Genomic DNA, 17,939 nt, shown 5'->3' with positions numbered 1-17,939 from the left:
CAGTTTCACCATGTTGGCCAGGATGGTCTCGATCTCCTGACCTTGTGATCTGCCTGCCTTGGCCTCCCAAAGTGCTGGGATTACAGGCATGAGCCACCATGCCTGGCCTACCATGAGGTCGTCTTTTTACAGATTACTGCTTACTTCCTGCATATCATGTGCTAATTCCTCGTTCTGGCTGCTAATTTCTGTGTCTCCCCCAGCCCTGCTGTCCAGTCAGGCGCCCCCAGACCCTGTGCAGGTGGAGGAGAAGCTGTTGGCTCCGCCTGTGATCCAGTATGACATGGAAGCCGAGAAGCAGCTGATCCGGGAGGTGAGACCCACGCGGGTGGCAACAAGGAGAAGGGGCAGGCAGGTGGGGCCCAGCAGGAGGGGCAGGGCTGCTCTTGGGGTCCAAGGAGGGCGCAGCTCCAGTGTGATATCACCACACCTTCACCCTGGGGTTGATCTTAAGAAAGCTGAGGCTCAAGGAGATGCCAGGACTTGCCCAAGGTCACATGGCAAAGAGTCTGAGGCAGGATTTGAACTTGGGTTCCTGACTCCAGACTGCAGTCAGTGCCGCCTCAGGGCCTGCGTCGTGATAATAGAAGGGTCCGGGTGCATCTCCGGGGTGTGGTCTCCCCTTTTGAAGGACGGGTGGCTGTGGATGGCCTCTGCAGAGGTGAGGCAGTCGGGTGGGAGGAGTCTGTCCCCCAGCAGCCGCCAACAAACGGGGGTCTGAGCCAGGCAGCCTGTTTGGCCAGCGGGTGTGTGGTGTTGGCCTGCTGGAAAAAGCTGCTACCTGGGGCACCTGGCTTCTCTCATGTGGGTGCCTCCCAACATTCCTCGGAAGCAGCGGGTCAGGTGATGCCCCTGATTTCCAGAGGCAGAGTGGATCCCCAGAGCTGGATTTCCATTGCCAGGCGTGGGGGAGGGCTCCCAACTCCTGCCTTTGGCTCCATCCCTGACTCCCTGCTCTGTTGGTTTCCAGAGATTCCCGCCTAAATGCTGCATCCTGAGACCTGAGCATTCGGTGCAGTTTGACATGTGGCAGTCCCTTTTTTTGTTCATTTATTTATTTATGAGATGGAGTCTTGCTCTGCCGCCCAGGCTGGAGTGCAGTGGCACCATCTCGGCTCACTGCAACCTCTGCCTTCTTGGGTTCAAGTGATTCTGGCCTCAGCACCCTGAGTAGCTGGGACTACAGGTGTGTGCCACCACTCCCAGCTAATTTTTGTTATTTTAGTAGAGACGGAGTTTCACCATGTTGGCCAGAATCGTCTTGATCTCAACGTCGTGATCCACCTGCCTCAACCTCCCAAAGTGCTGGGCTACCGGCATGAGCCACCGCACCCAGCCCTATTTATTTGAGACAGCATCTTGTCGCCCAGGCCGGAGTGCAATGGTGCAATCTCAACTCACTGCAGCCTCAAACTCTCTGGCTCAGGTGCTCCTCCCACCTCAGCTTCCTAAGTAGCTGAGACCACAGGTGCGTGTCATTACGCTTGGCTAATTTTAAAAATTTTTTGTAGCGATGGGGTCTGTCTATGTTGCCCAGGCTGGTCTTGAACTCCTGGGCTCAAGCAATCCTCCCACCTTGGCTTCCCAAAGTGTTGGAATTACAGGTGTGAACCGTCATCGCGCAGGGCCTGACAGTCCCTTTAGAAAGGCCAGGGCTTTTCCTGATGTGCAACCTAATGCCAGGCAGAGCGAGCTCTCCAGGGACTGGGCCCTGGATGTGTCTACAGCTGGACCCCGACCACTCAACTACAGCCTCCCATTGGGGTGCACCCTCAGGCCCCGGAAGCCCCTGTTGGGGACCCTTTGGGGACCTGGGGCCCAGCCTCTGGGGCAAACGGGAGGAACTGGAGGGACTCAGTTCTGCGGGCTGGAGGCCTGGGAGAAATTCACCCTAGAGCCTCGGGGGCTGCACGTGGTGGGTGGGACCTGTGCTGTTTGGGGAGAGGCTCGTTGTTGCCCCCAGTGGATACCACCCGCCCCTGCAGGCTTTGGGAGCTCCGCGGCGGGCACTGCCTACCCTGGCTGAACGCAGGCAAGCCCACAGAAACCAGAGAAGTGACCCTGCCGGAGTTCGGAGTGGGCATGGAGTCACATAGCAGCCCGGGGGCCTTTGGTCACAGATGCAGGGGTGGGGCTGGCTGCGCAGGACAGAGGCTTCCTTCCCCAGAACCTGGTGTGTCCAGCGGTCCCCACTGTCCAGTAAGTAGGGCACTGCCGCCCCCTGGTGGTCACCAGGGAGAAGCGACACTATTCTTGGCAGGCCCCTAGAGGTGCCACTGACGGGAGTGCTTTCTGCCCTGGGGAAGGGGTCGCCTGCCTCCTCCTCCTCATGGGGTTGCCCAGTGGCCACTGCGTCAGAGTGCTACTGCCTGATGCCACTGCCACCAGGATTCCAAGAAACCCTGAGGTGTCTTCTGTGAGCCATGCTTGGAGGAAGGGTTGAAGATGTCTGTGCCCCCCACCCCTCTGCTGTCCCTGCTTCCCTCCTCCCTCCCATGTGCTCTTTTTCACAACTCTCATATTTGTTGAGCACCTACTATGCGCCTGGAACCGTGTTTCCCTTTCATTCAGGAAAAGGGAGGAGGCCCGTCTTTCTAGGAAAGAAGGCACGGGCTTGGGTCCCCAGTCTGAGCCAGAGTTTTGGACTAGAAGATTCCTAGGGTCCGCCCAGCTTTCACTTTCTGTGAGTCCATCCTTATGGGCTCTGTGGCCTTGGGCAGGTTGGTTGAGCTCTCTGAGCCTCTGTCTCATCTGCTAGCGGCTTTCCTGCTGCTTTCTGAGGCTGTAAGAGGATGAAACAAAGGGGCATCTTCTCCTTGGTGGGCTGTGTGTCATGTACCAAGTAGGAGCCGGGGGTCAGCTCCGCCGTTCAGTCCTTAACAGGCATATTGTGCGTGTGTGCTGGGTGCTGGATACGCTAGCTGGAGGGGGTGTGGGGCCAAGAAAGGGTTTTTCATGCTTTAAATGTTGGAAGCAAGAGGGCATGTCTCGTAGACTGTCAGGAGTGATCCAGCACAGAGGGAGAAGTCGAGGTCTAGGAAGGAGGGGCGGACTGCAAGCACAAGGTCCTGGAGCTGGGTGCTCTGATTCCGAGGAGGTGGAGCTTCCGGGTAGACCCGCAGGTGGACGGGAAGGTGAGGGAGTCCTGTGCCTCCCTGTCTCTGATTTACAGGCAGGGAATGTGGGGGGAGTGGAGGGTTGGGAAGATGGAGCTAACAGGTAGGACTGGGGCTGTGGGCTCAGCCATGTAGAAGCCTGCCTGCCTGAGATCCAGGGCCCATGTTTAAAAGTGAGAATGGGGCCGGGCGCGGTGGCTCAGGCCTGTAATCCCAGCACTTTGGGAGGCCGAGGCAGGCGGATCACTTGAGGTCAGGAGTTCAAGACCAGCCTCACATGAGAGGACCCATCTGGCCAACATGGTGAAACCCCATCTCTACTAAAAATACAAAAATTAGCTGGGTGTGGTGTCACGTGCCTGTGATCTCAGCTACTTGGGTGGCTGAGGCAGGGGAATCACTTGAACCCAAGAGGCAGAGGTTACAGTGAGCTGAGACCATGCCACTGCACTCCAACCTGGTTGACAGAGCGAAAGTCTGACTCAGATAAATAAATAAATAATTTGTGTGTGCATGTGTATGTGTGTGCATGTGTGCACGTGCATGTGTGTGCAGTGTACGTGTGTACACACGTGCATGTGTGTGTGCATGCCTGTGTGTGCCTGTGTGTGCTTGTGTGTATGTGTACATAAGTGTGTGTGTGCATATGTGTGTGTTTCCATCCATGTATTGTAGGGTGAGGCCTGGGTTTAACCAGGGTCAGGGCTGGGCTGGGAGAAAACAATACAGGGGCTGGGTGAGGAAGTCAGGGATGCTTGCTGACTGGAGTCACGGGCCCTGATGCCTGCTGGGTGAGGAGGGCGGCGAGAGCAGGGGCAGGGGAGGAGAGGGCTGCAGGGTCTGAGGAGCTGCCTGGTCATGGAGCGTCCTTGGGCCTCCGTAACACTGCAGGCGTTGTTTTGAGGTTCAAGTGTATCTGAACATGTGTGGAAGAATGCATGGTTACAGCTGAATTACTCTCCATCTCCTTGTCTCCCTCCCTGGGAGCCTAAATCAGTGCTGTCTGTGCCACTTTGTATTTGCCAAAGGGATCTGGAGGGGTGCGAGTGTGCCGTGGTGCTCGCCCACCCCATCCCTGTCCTTGTCCCGCCTCCCTGGCTTACTGCAGCAGCAGGCACCTCTGCCAGCAGTGACTCCAGAAGACAGAGGGTCCCAGACTACCTTTAATTCATAGTGCCCTGCCTGCCCGTCTCTCGGGCTGTGTGTGACAGATGCCTGAACGTGTTGCATGCCCGTGAACCTGCGGTTCTGCTCTTGCATTTACTGGTTCCGCAGGTGTTCATCGAATCCCTCCTCTGGTAGGGTCTGAGGCTACAAGACAGGATGGTCCTTTCAGCCTGGCCAAGATGGTGAAACCCCGTCTCTACCAAAAACATAAAAAATTAGCTGGGTATGGTGGTGCACACCTGTAATCCCAGCTACTCAGGAGGCTGAGGCAGGAGAATCGCTTGAACCAGGGAGGCAGAGGTTGCAGTGAGCTGAGATCGTGCCACTGCACTCCAGCCTGAGTGACAGAGCGAGACTCCATCTAAAAAAAAAAAAAAAAAAAGACAAGGTGTGGTTCTTGCTCTCTGGAGGGTGCTTTCTGCTAGGGGAGGGAGGTCAACAATAAACTATAATCAAAGAAATAGAGACTATCATGAAGGAAGCAATGGTTCAGGCAGAAGAAGCAGCTCCTGAGATTACTAGGAAGCTGGAGAGATAGACAGAGCTAAAGAAGGAAAAGAAGCTACTGGTGGCCCTTGCCCTGGTGTCAGAAGACAGCAGCTGTGGAGGGCTGTGAGGAAGGAGGGTGCTGCTGAGAGCTCACACTCCCATTCACACACACCTGTTCATACCATTCACACCAGTTCACACATTATTCACACCCATTCACACCTATTCACACCCACTTGCACCTGTTCACACCCCTTCCCTAGGCAAGCGTGTCCTGCCCTTGACTGTATCCCAGGAGTCCTCATCCTGGGGTAGTGAAATGTTGAAAACTCCCAAAAGAAGCAAAGGCCAAAGCCCCAGGAGGCGCCTCAGGAGAATGGAATGGGAGACCTATCTCTCCAAACCCAAGAAACAGAAACTTTCCCCAAGGAGGAGCAGGCTAGTGCCGATCCTGGGCAGGCAGGTGGCAGCATGTCTTCCCAAGATGGAGGCTGGGCGCCGTGGCTCATGCCCATAATCCCAGAGCTTTGGGAGGCCAAGGTGGGCAGATTGCTTGAGGTCAGGAGTTACAGACCAGCCTGGGCAACATGGCAAGACCCCCATCTTTACCAAAAATACAAAAAAATTAGCCAACTGTGGTGGTGGGTGCCTGTGGTCCCAGCTACTCGGGAGGCTGAGGTCGGAGAATTGCTTGAGCCCGGGGTTGGAGGTTGCAGTTAGCTGAGACTGTGCCACTGCACTACAGCCTGGGCAACAGAAAAAAAAAAAAAAGCTGGATGCAGTGGCTCATGCCTATAATCCCAGCACTTTGGGAGGCCAAGGTGGGCGAATCACCTGAGGTTAGGAGTTCAAGACCAGCCTGGCCAACATGGTGAACCCCATCTCTACTAAAAATATAAAAATTAGCCAGGTGTGGTGACGCATGCCTGTAATTCCAGCTACTTGGGAGGCTGAGGCAGGAGAATCACCTGAAGCCAGGAAGCAGAGGTTGCAGTGAGCTGAGATGGCACCACTGCACTCCAGCCTGGGCAACAAGAGTGAAACTCTGTCTCAATAAAAAAGTAACAGACGGAGACATCTTCATTCAAGGAGGAAACAGTTAGTGACCCCAAGGGGCAGGCAACAGGAGTATCGCCAAGGAAAAGAGGAGTTTGTCTTGCAAGGAGAAACCATCAGCAATGGGTCTGGAGAGGCCTCTGGCAGCAAGATCAACCCCAAGAAGAAAAAGTTTCCCAAACCATCGCAGGAAGATCAGAATGAAGATTTCCTGGGGAGGAGCATACCCCAAGGTGGCATTTTCCAACCCTACACCCCAACAAAAACAATTTCTCTCTCTCTCTCTCTCTCTCTCTCTCTCTCTCTCATAAGCACACACACACACACACACCCCAAATAGCATAATAGAAGCTCAGGAAGTGTGTTAAGAAGAAATAGAAGCCAGGCGAGGTGGCTTATGCCTGTAATCCCATCACTTTTCAAGGCCAGCATGGCAAAACCCTGTCTCTACCAAAAATACGAAAATCAGCCAGGCGTGGTGGTGTGCGTGTGTACTAGGCTGCTTGGGAGGCAGAGGCTGGAGAATCAGGAGAATCATTTGAACCTGGGAGGCAGAGATTGCAGTGAGCCAAAGTTGCAGCACTGCACTCTAGCCCAGGAGATAGAGTGAGATTCCGTCTCAGAAAGGAAAAAAAAGCAGTAGAGGAAGGAACAGAGAGCAGTGCAGGGGGCTTCCGAGAGTGGTCAGGGGAGGGCTCTCTGAGGGGGGTCACTAAGCTGGGAAGGTGCTTGCCAGGGAGCAGGGCAAAGGCCTTGGGGCTGGGAGGACGTGGGTGTGGCTAGGAGGCCCCAAATGTGCATCATGGCAGTCAGGGGGTAGGCAGGGCCAGATCACTTGGGACTCAGGTCAAGTTGAGGAGCTTAGATTTCATCCATGAACATGGGACACCATTGTCAAATCCTAATCAGGGGATGGGCACCATGGCTGTGTTGGCGAGAGGTTGGGGCCAGAGTGAGAATGGAAATGAGGACCAGGTGGCTGTTTGGATGACAGCTGCAGAGATAGCAAAGATGGAGAGGAGTAGGGGAATAAAAACATATTTTGTCATTGGTGGGTTGAGGACAAATGGGCAGAAAGTTATTTGCCCATGTGGAAGGATGTTCATGATATACTGTTGTGTGGATAAAATAGATTGCAAACAAATGTGTATGTTATTGGCCTGTTAAAGATGCACTGAGAAGGCCGGGCATGGTGGCTCATACCTGTAATCCTAGCACTTTGGGAGGCTGAGGCTGGCAGACCACCTGAGGTCAGGAGTTCGAGACCAGCCTGGCCAACATGGTGAAACCCCATTTCTACTAAAAAAAAAAAATTAGGCATGGGGTGGCAGGCACCTGTAATCCCAGCTACTTGGGAGGCTGAAGCAGGGGAATCTCCTGAACCTGGGAGGTGGAAGTTGCAGTGAGCGGAGGTCATGCCATTGCACTCCAACCTGGGCAACAAGAGCGAAACGCTGTCTCAAAAACAAAACAAAACACTGAGAGGCTGTGCACGGTGGCTCATGCCTGGAATCCCTATACTTTGGGAGGCCAAGGTGGAAGGATCACTTGAGGCCAGGAGTTTGAGACCAACCTGGGCAACAGAGTGACCCCCCTACTCTATAAATTTTTCATTTTTTAATTTTTTTTTTATTTTTTTATTTTTGAGACACTCTGTCACCCAGGCTTGAGTGATCTCGGCTCACTGCAACCTCCGCCTCCCAGGTTCAAGCGGTTTCATGCCTCAGACTCCTGGGTAGCTGAGATTGTAGGCACGCCACCATGCTAGGCTAATTTTTGTAATTTTAGTAGAGACAGCGTTTCACCATGTTGGCCAGGCTGGTCTCAAACTCCTGGCCTCAGGTGATCTGCCTCAGCTTCCCAAAGTGCTGGGATTACAGGTGTGAGCCACTGGGCCCAGCCTATAAGTTTTTTTTAAAAAATTAGCTGATGGTGGCATGCCCATAGTCCCAGCTATTTGGGAGGCTGAGGCAGGAGGATTGCTTGAGCCTGGGAGTTTGAGGCTGGAATGAGCCACGATTATGCCATTGCACTCCAGCCTGGGGGACAGAGTGAGACCCTGTCTCAGAAACAAAACAAAACCAAAAAGCATCAAGAACAGTTTAGAAAAGTCTTCACCAGCAAGTAATTATCACAGTGTTGTACAATTGGATTCTTTTGGCTTACTTACATGTTCTGTATCGTTTGAATAACAAAAAATAACAATTCTGAAAGGTGAGTTTCAAAATGATGATAAAACGCTGCCTGCCCTCTGGCCCACCCCTCCCTCTCCCAGGAATATGAAGAGCGCCTGGCCCGCCTGAAAGCCGACTATAAGGCTGAGCAGGAGTCTCGGGCCAGGCTGGAAGAAGACATCACTGCCATGCGCAACTCATATGATGTCAGGCTGTCCACGCTGCAGGAGAACCTGCGGAAGGAGACAGGTGGGTCCTCTTTGTCCCCCGGGGCTGTCTCAAGGGAAGGTGGCCTCTTTCCACCTCACTGTAGTAACTACGTCACAGAACATTCTCCACACCCAAGGCTTGGGTCTGTTTCATCCTCACAGGGGTCCAGCAAGGTAGGTACCACAATTATGCTCATTATATAGATGAGGAAACTGAGGCACAGAGAGGATAACTTGCCCATGGTCACGCAGCTGCTAAGGAGAGTCAGGATCTGAACCCAGGCAGTCTGGCCCCAGAGCTAGTGTTCTCACCCACAACACTGCACTGGGATGGGTTAGCCGCAGGCTGGGCCCCAGCTCAAGGCAGACTGTGAGCGATGACGTGCCACCCTTTCTTTAGAGGCGAACCCCACATTTCTGTGCTTTCCATAGTGTCTCTTACTTTTGAGCCTCTCTGTTACCAAAGCAACCACATCCCATAATAAGGATTTAATCCTTAGCAACAACTTTTTACCTGTCTGGAAGTTTTTGTCTTCTTCTTCTTTTTTTTTTTCTTTTTTAAAGATAGGGTTTCACCATGATGGTCAGGCTGGTCTTGAACTCCTGACCTCAGGTGATCCACCCACCTCAGCCTCCCAAAGTGCTAGGATTACAGGCGTGAGCCACTGCGCCCGGCTGTCTTCTTTTTAAAAAAAAAAAAAAATTTTTTTCTGACATGAAGTCTTGCTGTGTTGCCCAGGGTGGAGTGCAGCGGCACGATCTTGACTCACTGCAACCTCCGCCTCCCAGGTTTAAGCAATTCTCATGCCTCAGCCTCCTGAGTAGCTGGGATTACAGATGTCCACTACCACACCCGGCTAATTTTTGTGTTTTCAGTAGAGACGGGGTTTTGTCACGTTGGCCAGGCTGGTCTTGAACTCCTGGGCTCAAGCGATCCACCTGCCTCGGCCTCCCAAAGTGCTGGGATGACAGGCGTGAGCCACCGCGCCCGGCCTTTAGTTTTTGCCTTCTTTTCGCCATCCTAGGATGTTCTCTCACACCAGTGTCATTCAACACCAGCTGCCCAGAAGCCCAGACTTCCCAGCACTCATGGACAGTGTAGAATCCAGGCCTGTAAGATGACGATACTGATCGCACCGTCAGTACCGCTTGTCATGCGTTACTGCATGCTGGGTACCATGTGGGTGCTTTACCTGCACCCCCTCACTGAGCCTCTCCCCAATCCAGCGAGGTAGGACTCCCTGAATCCGCCCATAACCACGTGGAAAACAAGGCTGAGAGAGATCCAGGCCATTTAGCTGGGGAGTAGATGCCATATTTCAGCAAAAGGGAAATCAAGACCCTCTTAGGGGGGCCTGGGACACAGCAATAAAGAAACGGGTGGGAGGTAAGAGAGGCCCTGAGCGGGAGCAGTAAGGGGCCCATGTGAACGCAGCCCTGCCTCAGCTGGGAGGGAGACCCACTCCTGGAGGAGACCCAGGAGAAGAGGAGGGGGCAGATTCTGGAATTTTCTGTTTTTCGGAGTGTTCCCTCTAGTCCGGATTGAATATGAGGCCTCCAGCTGATCGTCTGGCTTCTGGAGCTCTGACGTTCATCCACGGCATTCATTCATTTAGCTCCCGTGGATCTAGCATATCCAGTGGACAAGAGCCCTGTGCTGGGCGCTCCAGCGGGGGCCCCTAGGGCACCTGGGCATGAAATCTGCTGAGCTCTCAGCCTTGGAAGGCAACGAGGCCCCAGGAAGCCTGCCAGTGTGTAAAGAGTGGTCCCAAGGCAGGGTGTGATGTAAGAGTCCAGCACTTGGTGGTTGTGGAGGTCAAAAATTGGAGAAATCAGTGTTGGTCAGGGAAGGCTTCCTGGAAGAGGTGGAAGGAGGCAGGGTTTGGGTTCTGATGGGGCAGAGATGGGAAGGCAGGCAGGCTGTAGCCAGCCTCTGGGGGCGCCTAGGAGGCTCTGACTCTTAAGCTGGTCTTAGAAACAGTGGGCTTGGGGCCACCTTCTAGGGAAGGGTCTCCTTCTTACCCTTTAAAAGCCTAAAGGAAGTTCTCTATTTTGCAGAGGCTGTCCTGCAGGCGGGAGTCCTCTACAAGGCTGAGGTCATGTCCAAGGCTGAGGTCATGTCCAAGGCTAAGGTCATGCCTAGGGCTGAGTTTGCCAGCAGGTCTGAGTACCCGCCTGCTTTCCAGTATGAGACGGTGGCGAAGCCCGAGGTCTTCTCCACAGCTGACCCTCTGCCCAGTGACGATGTCTCCAAGACTGAGCTTTCCACCAGGTTTGCGGAGCTGCCCAAGGTGGAGCCCTCCAAGTCTGAGATTTCTCTGGGCTCCAGTGAGTCATCCACGCTTGAAGAAACCTCTGTGTCTGAGGCTTTCCCTGGGCCCGAGGAGCCCTCCAATGTGGAGGTCTGCACGCCCATTGTGCAGTCTGGGAGCAGGTACTCCCTGGATGAGTGCCTCGGGCAGGAGTCCGCTGGGCATCTGCTGGGGGAGCAGAACTACCTCCAGGAAGAGGAGCTGCAGGAGGAGCCCCTGCAGGGGTTACTAGGCCTGTGGGACCCATTTGCCGAGGTGGAAGCCAAGCTGGCCAGACTCTCCTCCACCGCAGCCAGGACAGACGCACCCCAGGCAGATATCCCCAAGGTCCCCGTGCAGGTAGCTGATGTCATGCGTGGATGTGAACACGGAGCAGCCAGAGCTTGCCAGGGGTCCGGAGCGCGCTGTCCACACACTGTCCACACACATGGCCTCTGCTGCTCTGCACAGTGGCTGTGGTTCCACTGTGTCCGTTGTGGCTCTGGCACTGGTGGCTGGTTCAGGGCACTGGGGTCCAGGGGTCTGGGGAGGAGAAGCTCTGTCTCGTGCTCTGTAATTCAATAAGGAAGTTGGGGTCGAGATGCAAGGTGATGCCAGGTGGGCACCTGTTCTGCCCGATGGAGGGACAGCTGTACAGGACATTTGCCCAGTTGCCATGGTTACTCTGAGCTTCTGGGCCTGCAGGAGCCTTGGGCAACCCTCACTGGCTCGTGAGCTCCATAGTGACTGGGTGGGGAGGTCTGTGGGGATCCAGCCACCTTTCAGTGACCATGAGGCCCCAGGGACACTGCCCTTCCTCCACCCTGCCCCTCTGACCAACATCTTCTCCCTTTTCAACAGTCCTCTTGTTTTTAAAAAATGTTCCTCTTGGCCAGGCATGGTGGCTCATGCCTGTAATCCCAGCAATTTGGGAGGCTGAGGTAGGTGGATTACCTGAGGTCAGGAGTTCAAGACTGGCCTGGCCAAGATGGTGAAACCCTGTCTCTACTAAAAATACAAAAATTGGCCAGGTGTGGTGGCTGGCGCCTGTAGTCCTGGCTACTCAGGAGGCTGAGGCCCGAGAATCACTTGAACCTGGGAGGCAGAGGTTGCAGTGAGCCAAGATCATGCCACTGCACTCCAGCCTGGGCGACCGGAGCAAGACTCTGTCTCAAAGAAAAACAAGAGTCATCTTTTCTTCTCTCTGTCTTCTGCTTTCCTTTCCCGTGTGTGTGTGTGTGTGTGTGTGTGCGCGCGCGTGTGTGTGTGCGTGAGTCTGTGTGCGTGTGTTTGTGTGTGTGTGTGTCTGTGTCTGTGTGTGTCTCTGTGTGTGCGTGTGTGTGTCTGCGTGTCTGTGTGTGTGTCTGTGAGTGTGTGTGTGTGTGTGTCTGTGAGTGTGTGTGTGTGTTTGTGTGTGTCTGTGTTTGTGTGTCTGTGTGTGTGCGCGCATGTGTGTGTCTGTGCGTGTGTGTGTCTGTGCATGCACATGTGTGTGTGCATGCACATGTGTGCGTGTGTGTGTGCATGCACATGTGTGCGTGTGTGTGTGCATGCACATGTGCGTGTCTGTGTCTGTGTGTGTTTATTTAGAGACATCCCAGCTCTGCCACTTCCTTGGTTGTGTGATTTTTCTGTGCTTGGTTTTTTCATCTGTAAAATGGGGATGCTTCAGATGAGCAGATGCAGGCAAGGCTCCTGGCACACAGCAGGTGCCCCCCACACGCCTGTCTCCCCGTTTGCTGTCTTCACTGTTCTCCCCCTCATCTCTTTCCTACTTTGTGCCCCTTCTCTCAAGAGTGACAGGCAGGGGAGATTGAGGGGTGGTGGGCGGCCTTGGGGAGTTGAAGTGAGGCCTAGGGTGGGGGAATAGAGGATGATTCTGGCCCAAATCAGCCTTCTTCCACCCCCCACCCCTCTCTCCTCCCAGGACCCCGTGCTGACAGACCTGCTGGGGCCTGGGGATGCCAGGCCTGAAGCTGAGGCGGCTGATGACTTCCTGCCCAGGCCTGTGAGTACCTCCCGGGGCCAGGCCCTCAGTGTGGCGGGCGGGGTTCTCTTCACCTTCCTGGGAAGCTCCAGCTTGTCCCCTGCCTGCCGTGCCTCGGTTTTCTCATCCATGAGCTTAGAATAACAACCCCAGCCTTCCCCAGGCATGTGGCCCATGTCCCGTGGCCAGGCAGTGTCCAGTGGGAGGAACTGTCTTCTTATTGAGTGAAAAAGTCCTGTTGTTCTAGATGGTGACTTTCAAAGCTTCCTTAGCCTTGGTGGCCTTTGTGTAAAGGAATTGAGGCCCAGTGTGTACAGGGATGAGGGCTCCAGGTCAGGGCTAGTGGCCCCTAAGACACCATCAGGGAGCCCGGTTTGAACACCCCAGGGGAGCGAGAGGAGGCTTGCAATCTCCCCGCGTTTATAGAAAGACAATCTGGACTTGAGTGCGGGCTGTGCATGGGGCCTGGGGCAGACTCTCAGCAGGGCATGGCACGGATGGTGCCAGGCCAGGGCAGCCGGGGCTAGAAGTGACTCTGAGTGGGACCCAGGCATGAAGGAGCGGCAGGGGAAGCAGCAAGCAGAGGGGACAGCAAGTGCCAAGGTCCTATGGCCGGAAGGACCTTGACTTTCTCAGCAATGGAAATGGAGGCCAGCGTGGCAGGGGAGGCTGTGGAGGTGGGGAGCTGGTAGGAGGAAGCTGGCCTTTTCTGCAAACACGCAGGGAAGTCGTGCAGGGCTCTCACCAGGAATGGGATGCCATTGCTTTCTATTTTAAGATGGCACCGGCTGCCTGTCGAGACTGGATTGTGGGAGGTCCCAGCTTGGGGGCATCAGTGGGAATGGCGGCAGTAAGAAACTCAACAGGGGCCTGGGCGCAGTGGCTCACGCCTGTAATCCCAACACTTTGGGAGGCCAAGGCAGGCGGATCACAAGATCAGGATTTCAAGACCAGCCTGGCCAACATGGTGAAACCTTGTCTCTACTAAAAATACAAAAATTAGCCGGGCATGGTGGCAGGTCCTGTAATCCCAGCTACTCAGGAGGCTGAGGCAGGAGAATCGCTTGAGCCTGGGAGGCGGAAGTTGGAGGGAGCTGAGACCATACCATTGCACTCCAGCCTGGGTGACAGAGTGAGACCGTGCCTCAGAAACAACAACAACAAAAAGAACTTAATAGGGCGTGTTTTTGTGTCACTGATGTCCCCGAGCCAGAGGTGATGTGTCCCGGCTGCAGCCCGCGGAATGGCCGTGTTCTGAGACAGATTCGCCGGGGGGCCATCACGGGGGTGGCCTTCCCACCTCCACCTGGGTTTCTCTTCACACTCAGGAGGCGGATCTGGTCTCGGAAGTGGCCTTGGAGATGGTGCCGACAGCAGAGCCTGGCATGGGGTTAGAGGCTGAGGCTCCAATGGCCCCGGGGGCTCAGCCTCAGCCCCCGCCAGCCATGGCCAACGTGAGGAGGGAAAGCATGGGCGTGGAGGTGGCAGTGCTGCCCGTAGCGGACCAGCAGCAAGTGCTAGCCCGGTAAGCAGCAGAGCACGGGGCTGGCGGGAGCTGGTGGGGGTGGGAAGGGGCTGCCTTCCAGGATGGAGTGGGGGTGCCATAGCTCTTCCCAGCTCTCCCTTCTAATGGGGTGGGGCGGCCCTGATCCCCTCTCCAGGTGCAGTGGGGACTGGGTGGGCAGGGCTCTGCTCCGGAAGCTCCACAGGCTGCCACCAGCATCCCTTGTCAGACCTACTGGGGAGCAGCCACTCTAGGGAGAAAGTGAGGGCGTCTCACCCTCCCGGCCTTGTCAGGGCCCCACCTTCAGGTTTCAGGAGTCCCAGGTCAGGGGGTTGCAGGCTTTTCTCCTGTCCCAGCTGAGCCCCCGGCCCCCTGGCCTCCAGGGCCCTCCCTGATGTGAGACCCACTCACGCACAGGACAAGCCATCCGCAGGCCCTCTCTGGGACCATGTGCGGAGCTGGGCTTTCCTCACTTGCTGTGTGGCTTTGTCAGGTTACTTAACTTTTCTGAGCCTTGGTTATCACTTCTGTTAATGATGATGTCAGCCTGACCTCCATGCCACGGTCATCCAGGGGTTCAGCAGGGGGAGACCCAGTCCAGAGACCACAGTTCAAACACTTAACTGAGCAACTCCTGAGCGTGGGGCACAGGACCCAAGGATGAGTGAGCTGCTGCCTCACCCCCAAGGGCCCCCAGGCCACGGCAGAAGACACGTCTGGCCAGGAGAGCCCTGCTCTCCAGCACTTGCCAGCCTGCCTCCTCCACTAGCTCTGCCACCTCGGGCCGACTTGAAACCTCTCTGCCTTCGCTGCCCATCTTCAGAATGGGCAATACCAGTCCCAGAGTGAGAAGCTTGTGGTGAGGGTGAAAATGAGGCAATACTTGTAGTGTGGCAGCCCCGTGCCGGGCACATAGCACACACTTGGCACGTGTCCTGGCTGTTTTTAGTGTGGTGTGGAGGGAAGGCTGGGAGCCTTCACAGAAGAGGAAACAGGAATAAGGTTTGCTGCAGGGGCGGCATCCTAGAGACAGCGCAGCGCCTGCAAAGGGGTGGAGGTGGGACCTGGCGGGGGCTTTTAGAGATGTGCGAGCAGTGAGTGAAGCTGGACTGAGCGGGTGGGGGTGCAGGGGAGATGGAGGGAGGACTCTGTGTGCCCTCCTCGAGTGCTTGGGCTTCATCCTGATGGAGGCCCACAGCAGGATTTTTTTTTTTTTTTTTTTAGATGGAGTCTCGCTCTGTCACCTAGGCTGGAGTTCAGTGGCGCAATCTCAGCTCACTGCAACCTCTGCCTCCTGGGTTCAAGCGATTCTCCTGCCTCAGCCGCCCAAGTAGCTGGGATTACAGGTGTGCACCACCACACCCGGCTAATTTTTGTATTTTTAGTAGAGACGGGGTTGCACCATGTTGGTCAGGCTGGTCTCGAACTCTTGACCTCATGATCCACCCGCCTCGGCCTCCCAAAGTGCTGGGATTACAGGCATGAGCCACCGCACCCAGCCCCACAGCAGGATTTTAAACAGAGCGGTGCTGTAGACGTGACTTCTTTCTGTGCCAGCTGCCATGGAGCATGGAGCCAAGCCAGAAGCTGCCAGAGCCTGGCTGCTCGGGTTGCAAAGCTCCATTTTCTCCCAAGCATGATCCTCTCCTCCGTCTGTAAATCCTTAGTGAGCCTTTGGGTACCACCTACCCACTCCCTTTGGAAAGAGGTGAGGTTTGAAGCGTGTTTGTGGCGCTTCATTAGCCAATGAGGTGGGAGTTCCCATAAGTCTTTCTCTGTATTTAAAATTTATACCTTTTTTTTTTTGGCATTAGTACATTTTTATTGATTTTTATTTTTTTGGTAGAGATGGAATCTCTCTATGTTGCCCAGGTTGGTCTCAAGCAGTCTACCTGCCTCAGCCTCCCCAAGTGTTGGGATTGTAGGTGTGAGCCACCGCACCCAGCCTAAAATTTGTACCTTTTTTTTTTTTGAGATGAAGTCTCGCTCTTGTCCCCTAGGCCAGAGTGCAGTGACATGATCTCGGCTCACTGCAACCTCTGCCGCCTGAGTTCAAGCGATTCTCCTTCCTTAGCCTCCCGAATAGCTAGACTTACAGGCACCTGCCGCAGGTGCCCAGCTAATTTTTATATTTTTTAGTAGAGACGGGGTTTCACCATGTTGGCCAGGCTGGTCTCCAACTCTTTACTTCAGGTGATCTGCCCACCTCAGCCTCCCAAAGTGCTGGGATTACAGGAGCCAGCCACTGTGCTCGGCCAAATTTGTACCTTTAAAGGACAAAACTCTAACCATTTTTGAGCATTTTGGACATAAATAGTCTTAACCATGTATTGTACATGATCCTGCCTGATTAAATATTGTGCACTGAGTATATTGAGCATTTTTCACAGCCCAGGGTTCTTCTTATCATGCCAGTGACCTCAGACACAGGACAAGCCCACTCAGCTGTGGGGACCCGCAGCTTGGGAGGTTAGCAGGTGAGGGATGGGTTAGCTGAGCCCACAGGAAGATTCCCCCCCTGACCCACCACTGCAGTCGAGTGCACAGGCAGGGAGTTGGGCAGGAATCTAGTTGTGACCCTGAGCAACCAGCATCCTGTGGCCGAGCCTTGGTTTCCCTCCCCGTGAAGTGGGGTTGTTGGAAGGATTTGGTGGGCCCACGCATAGCCTGGAGCCTGCTGGGTGGCAGGTGCTCGGTGATGGGCAGAGATGGTCTCACTGGCTTTCTCCGCGGTGCCGGCAGTCTGCAGCTGCTGGAGCGGCAGGTGGTGGGTGGAGAGCAGGCCAAGAACAAGGACCTGAAGGAGAAGCACAAGCGGCGCAAGCGGTACGCAGATGAGCGCAGGAAGCAGCTGGTGGCCGCCCTGCAGAACGCGGATGAGGACAGCGGGGACTGGGTGCTGCTCAACGTCTACGACTCCATCCAGGAGGAAGTGCGGGCCAAGAGCAAGCTGCTGGAGAAGATGCAGAGGAAGGTGAGGCCCGGGTCAGCCCCCAGGCCGGGCTCCTAGAGGTGGGCGAGACCCTCATACCCAGGCATCACTACACCTGTGGGAAGCCAGGCAGCCCTCTACTTTTTACACAGCATGCAGGCATTTATTATTATTATTATTATTATTATTATTTATTATTTTTTTTTGAGGCAGAGTTTCCTTCTGTTGCTTAGGCTGGATTACAGTGCCTCGATCTTGGCTCACTGCAACCTCCGCCTCCCGGGTTCAAGTGATTCTCCTGCCCCAGCCTCCCAAGTAGCTGGGACTACAGGCGCACACCACCATGCCTGGCTAATTTTTGTATTTTTAGTAGAGACAAGGTTTCACCATGTTGGTCAGGCTGGTCTTGAATTCCTGACCTCATGATCCACCCTCTTTGGCCTCCCAGTGCGTTGAGATTTCAACCGTGAGCCACCACGCCCGGCCTGCATTTATTATTTACTTTTAGGGACAGGATCTCTGTCACCCAGGCTGGAGTGCAGTGTACAGTTAGCTCACTGCAGCCTCCACCTCCCAGACTCAAGCCATCTTCCTGCCTCAGCCTCCTGAGTAGCTGAGACTACAGGTGTGTGCCACCACGCCTGGCTAATGTTTTTAATTTTTTGCAGAGACAGGGTCTCACCATATTGCCCAGGCTGGAAAGCATTTATTAAGTGCCTACTGTGTGACACACCCTGTTCTGATGCTGGCAGGCAGAGCAGTCACAGCGATGGATTATGTCCCTGTCGTCATGGAGCTTGCCTCCCAGTGTGTGTGTTATGTGTGTGTGTGTAGACGTGTGTATGTTGTGTGTGTGTGTGTGTGTGTGTGCATGCATGTGTGTCTGTGTTGTGTGTGTAAGAAATAACACAGTGGAGAAGTAAGCAAGAGAATATCAAGGAGTGGCCACTACTCTGACGAGAACACCAGGGCAAGACAACGCTGTTTTTGTGTTTTCATTTTTTTTTTTTTTTT

The 17,939-nt window shown here is 54.7% G+C and overlaps 1 protein-coding gene across 4 annotated transcripts in view; it reads left to right on the top strand.

Annotated features, from left to right (window-relative positions):
* Positions 1-17,939, top strand: part of KIF17 (kinesin family member 17) — a 46,719-nt gene that overhangs the window by 20,280 nt on the left and 8,500 nt on the right. For all 4 annotated transcript variants that reach the window (XM_017506531.2, XM_017506522.2, XM_037730496.1 and 1 more), the window contains 6 exons: positions 204-313; positions 8,104-8,251; positions 10,270-10,862; positions 12,430-12,510; positions 13,818-14,014; positions 16,736-16,967. In XM_017506531.2, the coding sequence (XP_017362020.1) occupies positions 204-313; positions 8,104-8,251; positions 10,270-10,862; positions 12,430-12,510; positions 13,818-14,014; positions 16,736-16,967 (1,361 nt within the window). The remainder of the gene's footprint in view (positions 1-203; positions 314-8,103; positions 8,252-10,269; positions 10,863-12,429; positions 12,511-13,817; positions 14,015-16,735; positions 16,968-17,939) is intronic.

This window comes from Cebus imitator, unplaced genomic scaffold (assembly GCF_001604975.1).
Source record: "Cebus imitator isolate Cc_AM_T3 unplaced genomic scaffold, Cebus_imitator-1.0 Scaffold15, whole genome shotgun sequence".
Taxonomy (NCBI): domain Eukaryota; kingdom Metazoa; phylum Chordata; class Mammalia; order Primates; family Cebidae; genus Cebus; species Cebus imitator.
This window is presented reverse-complemented; position numbering and strand designations above follow the sequence as displayed.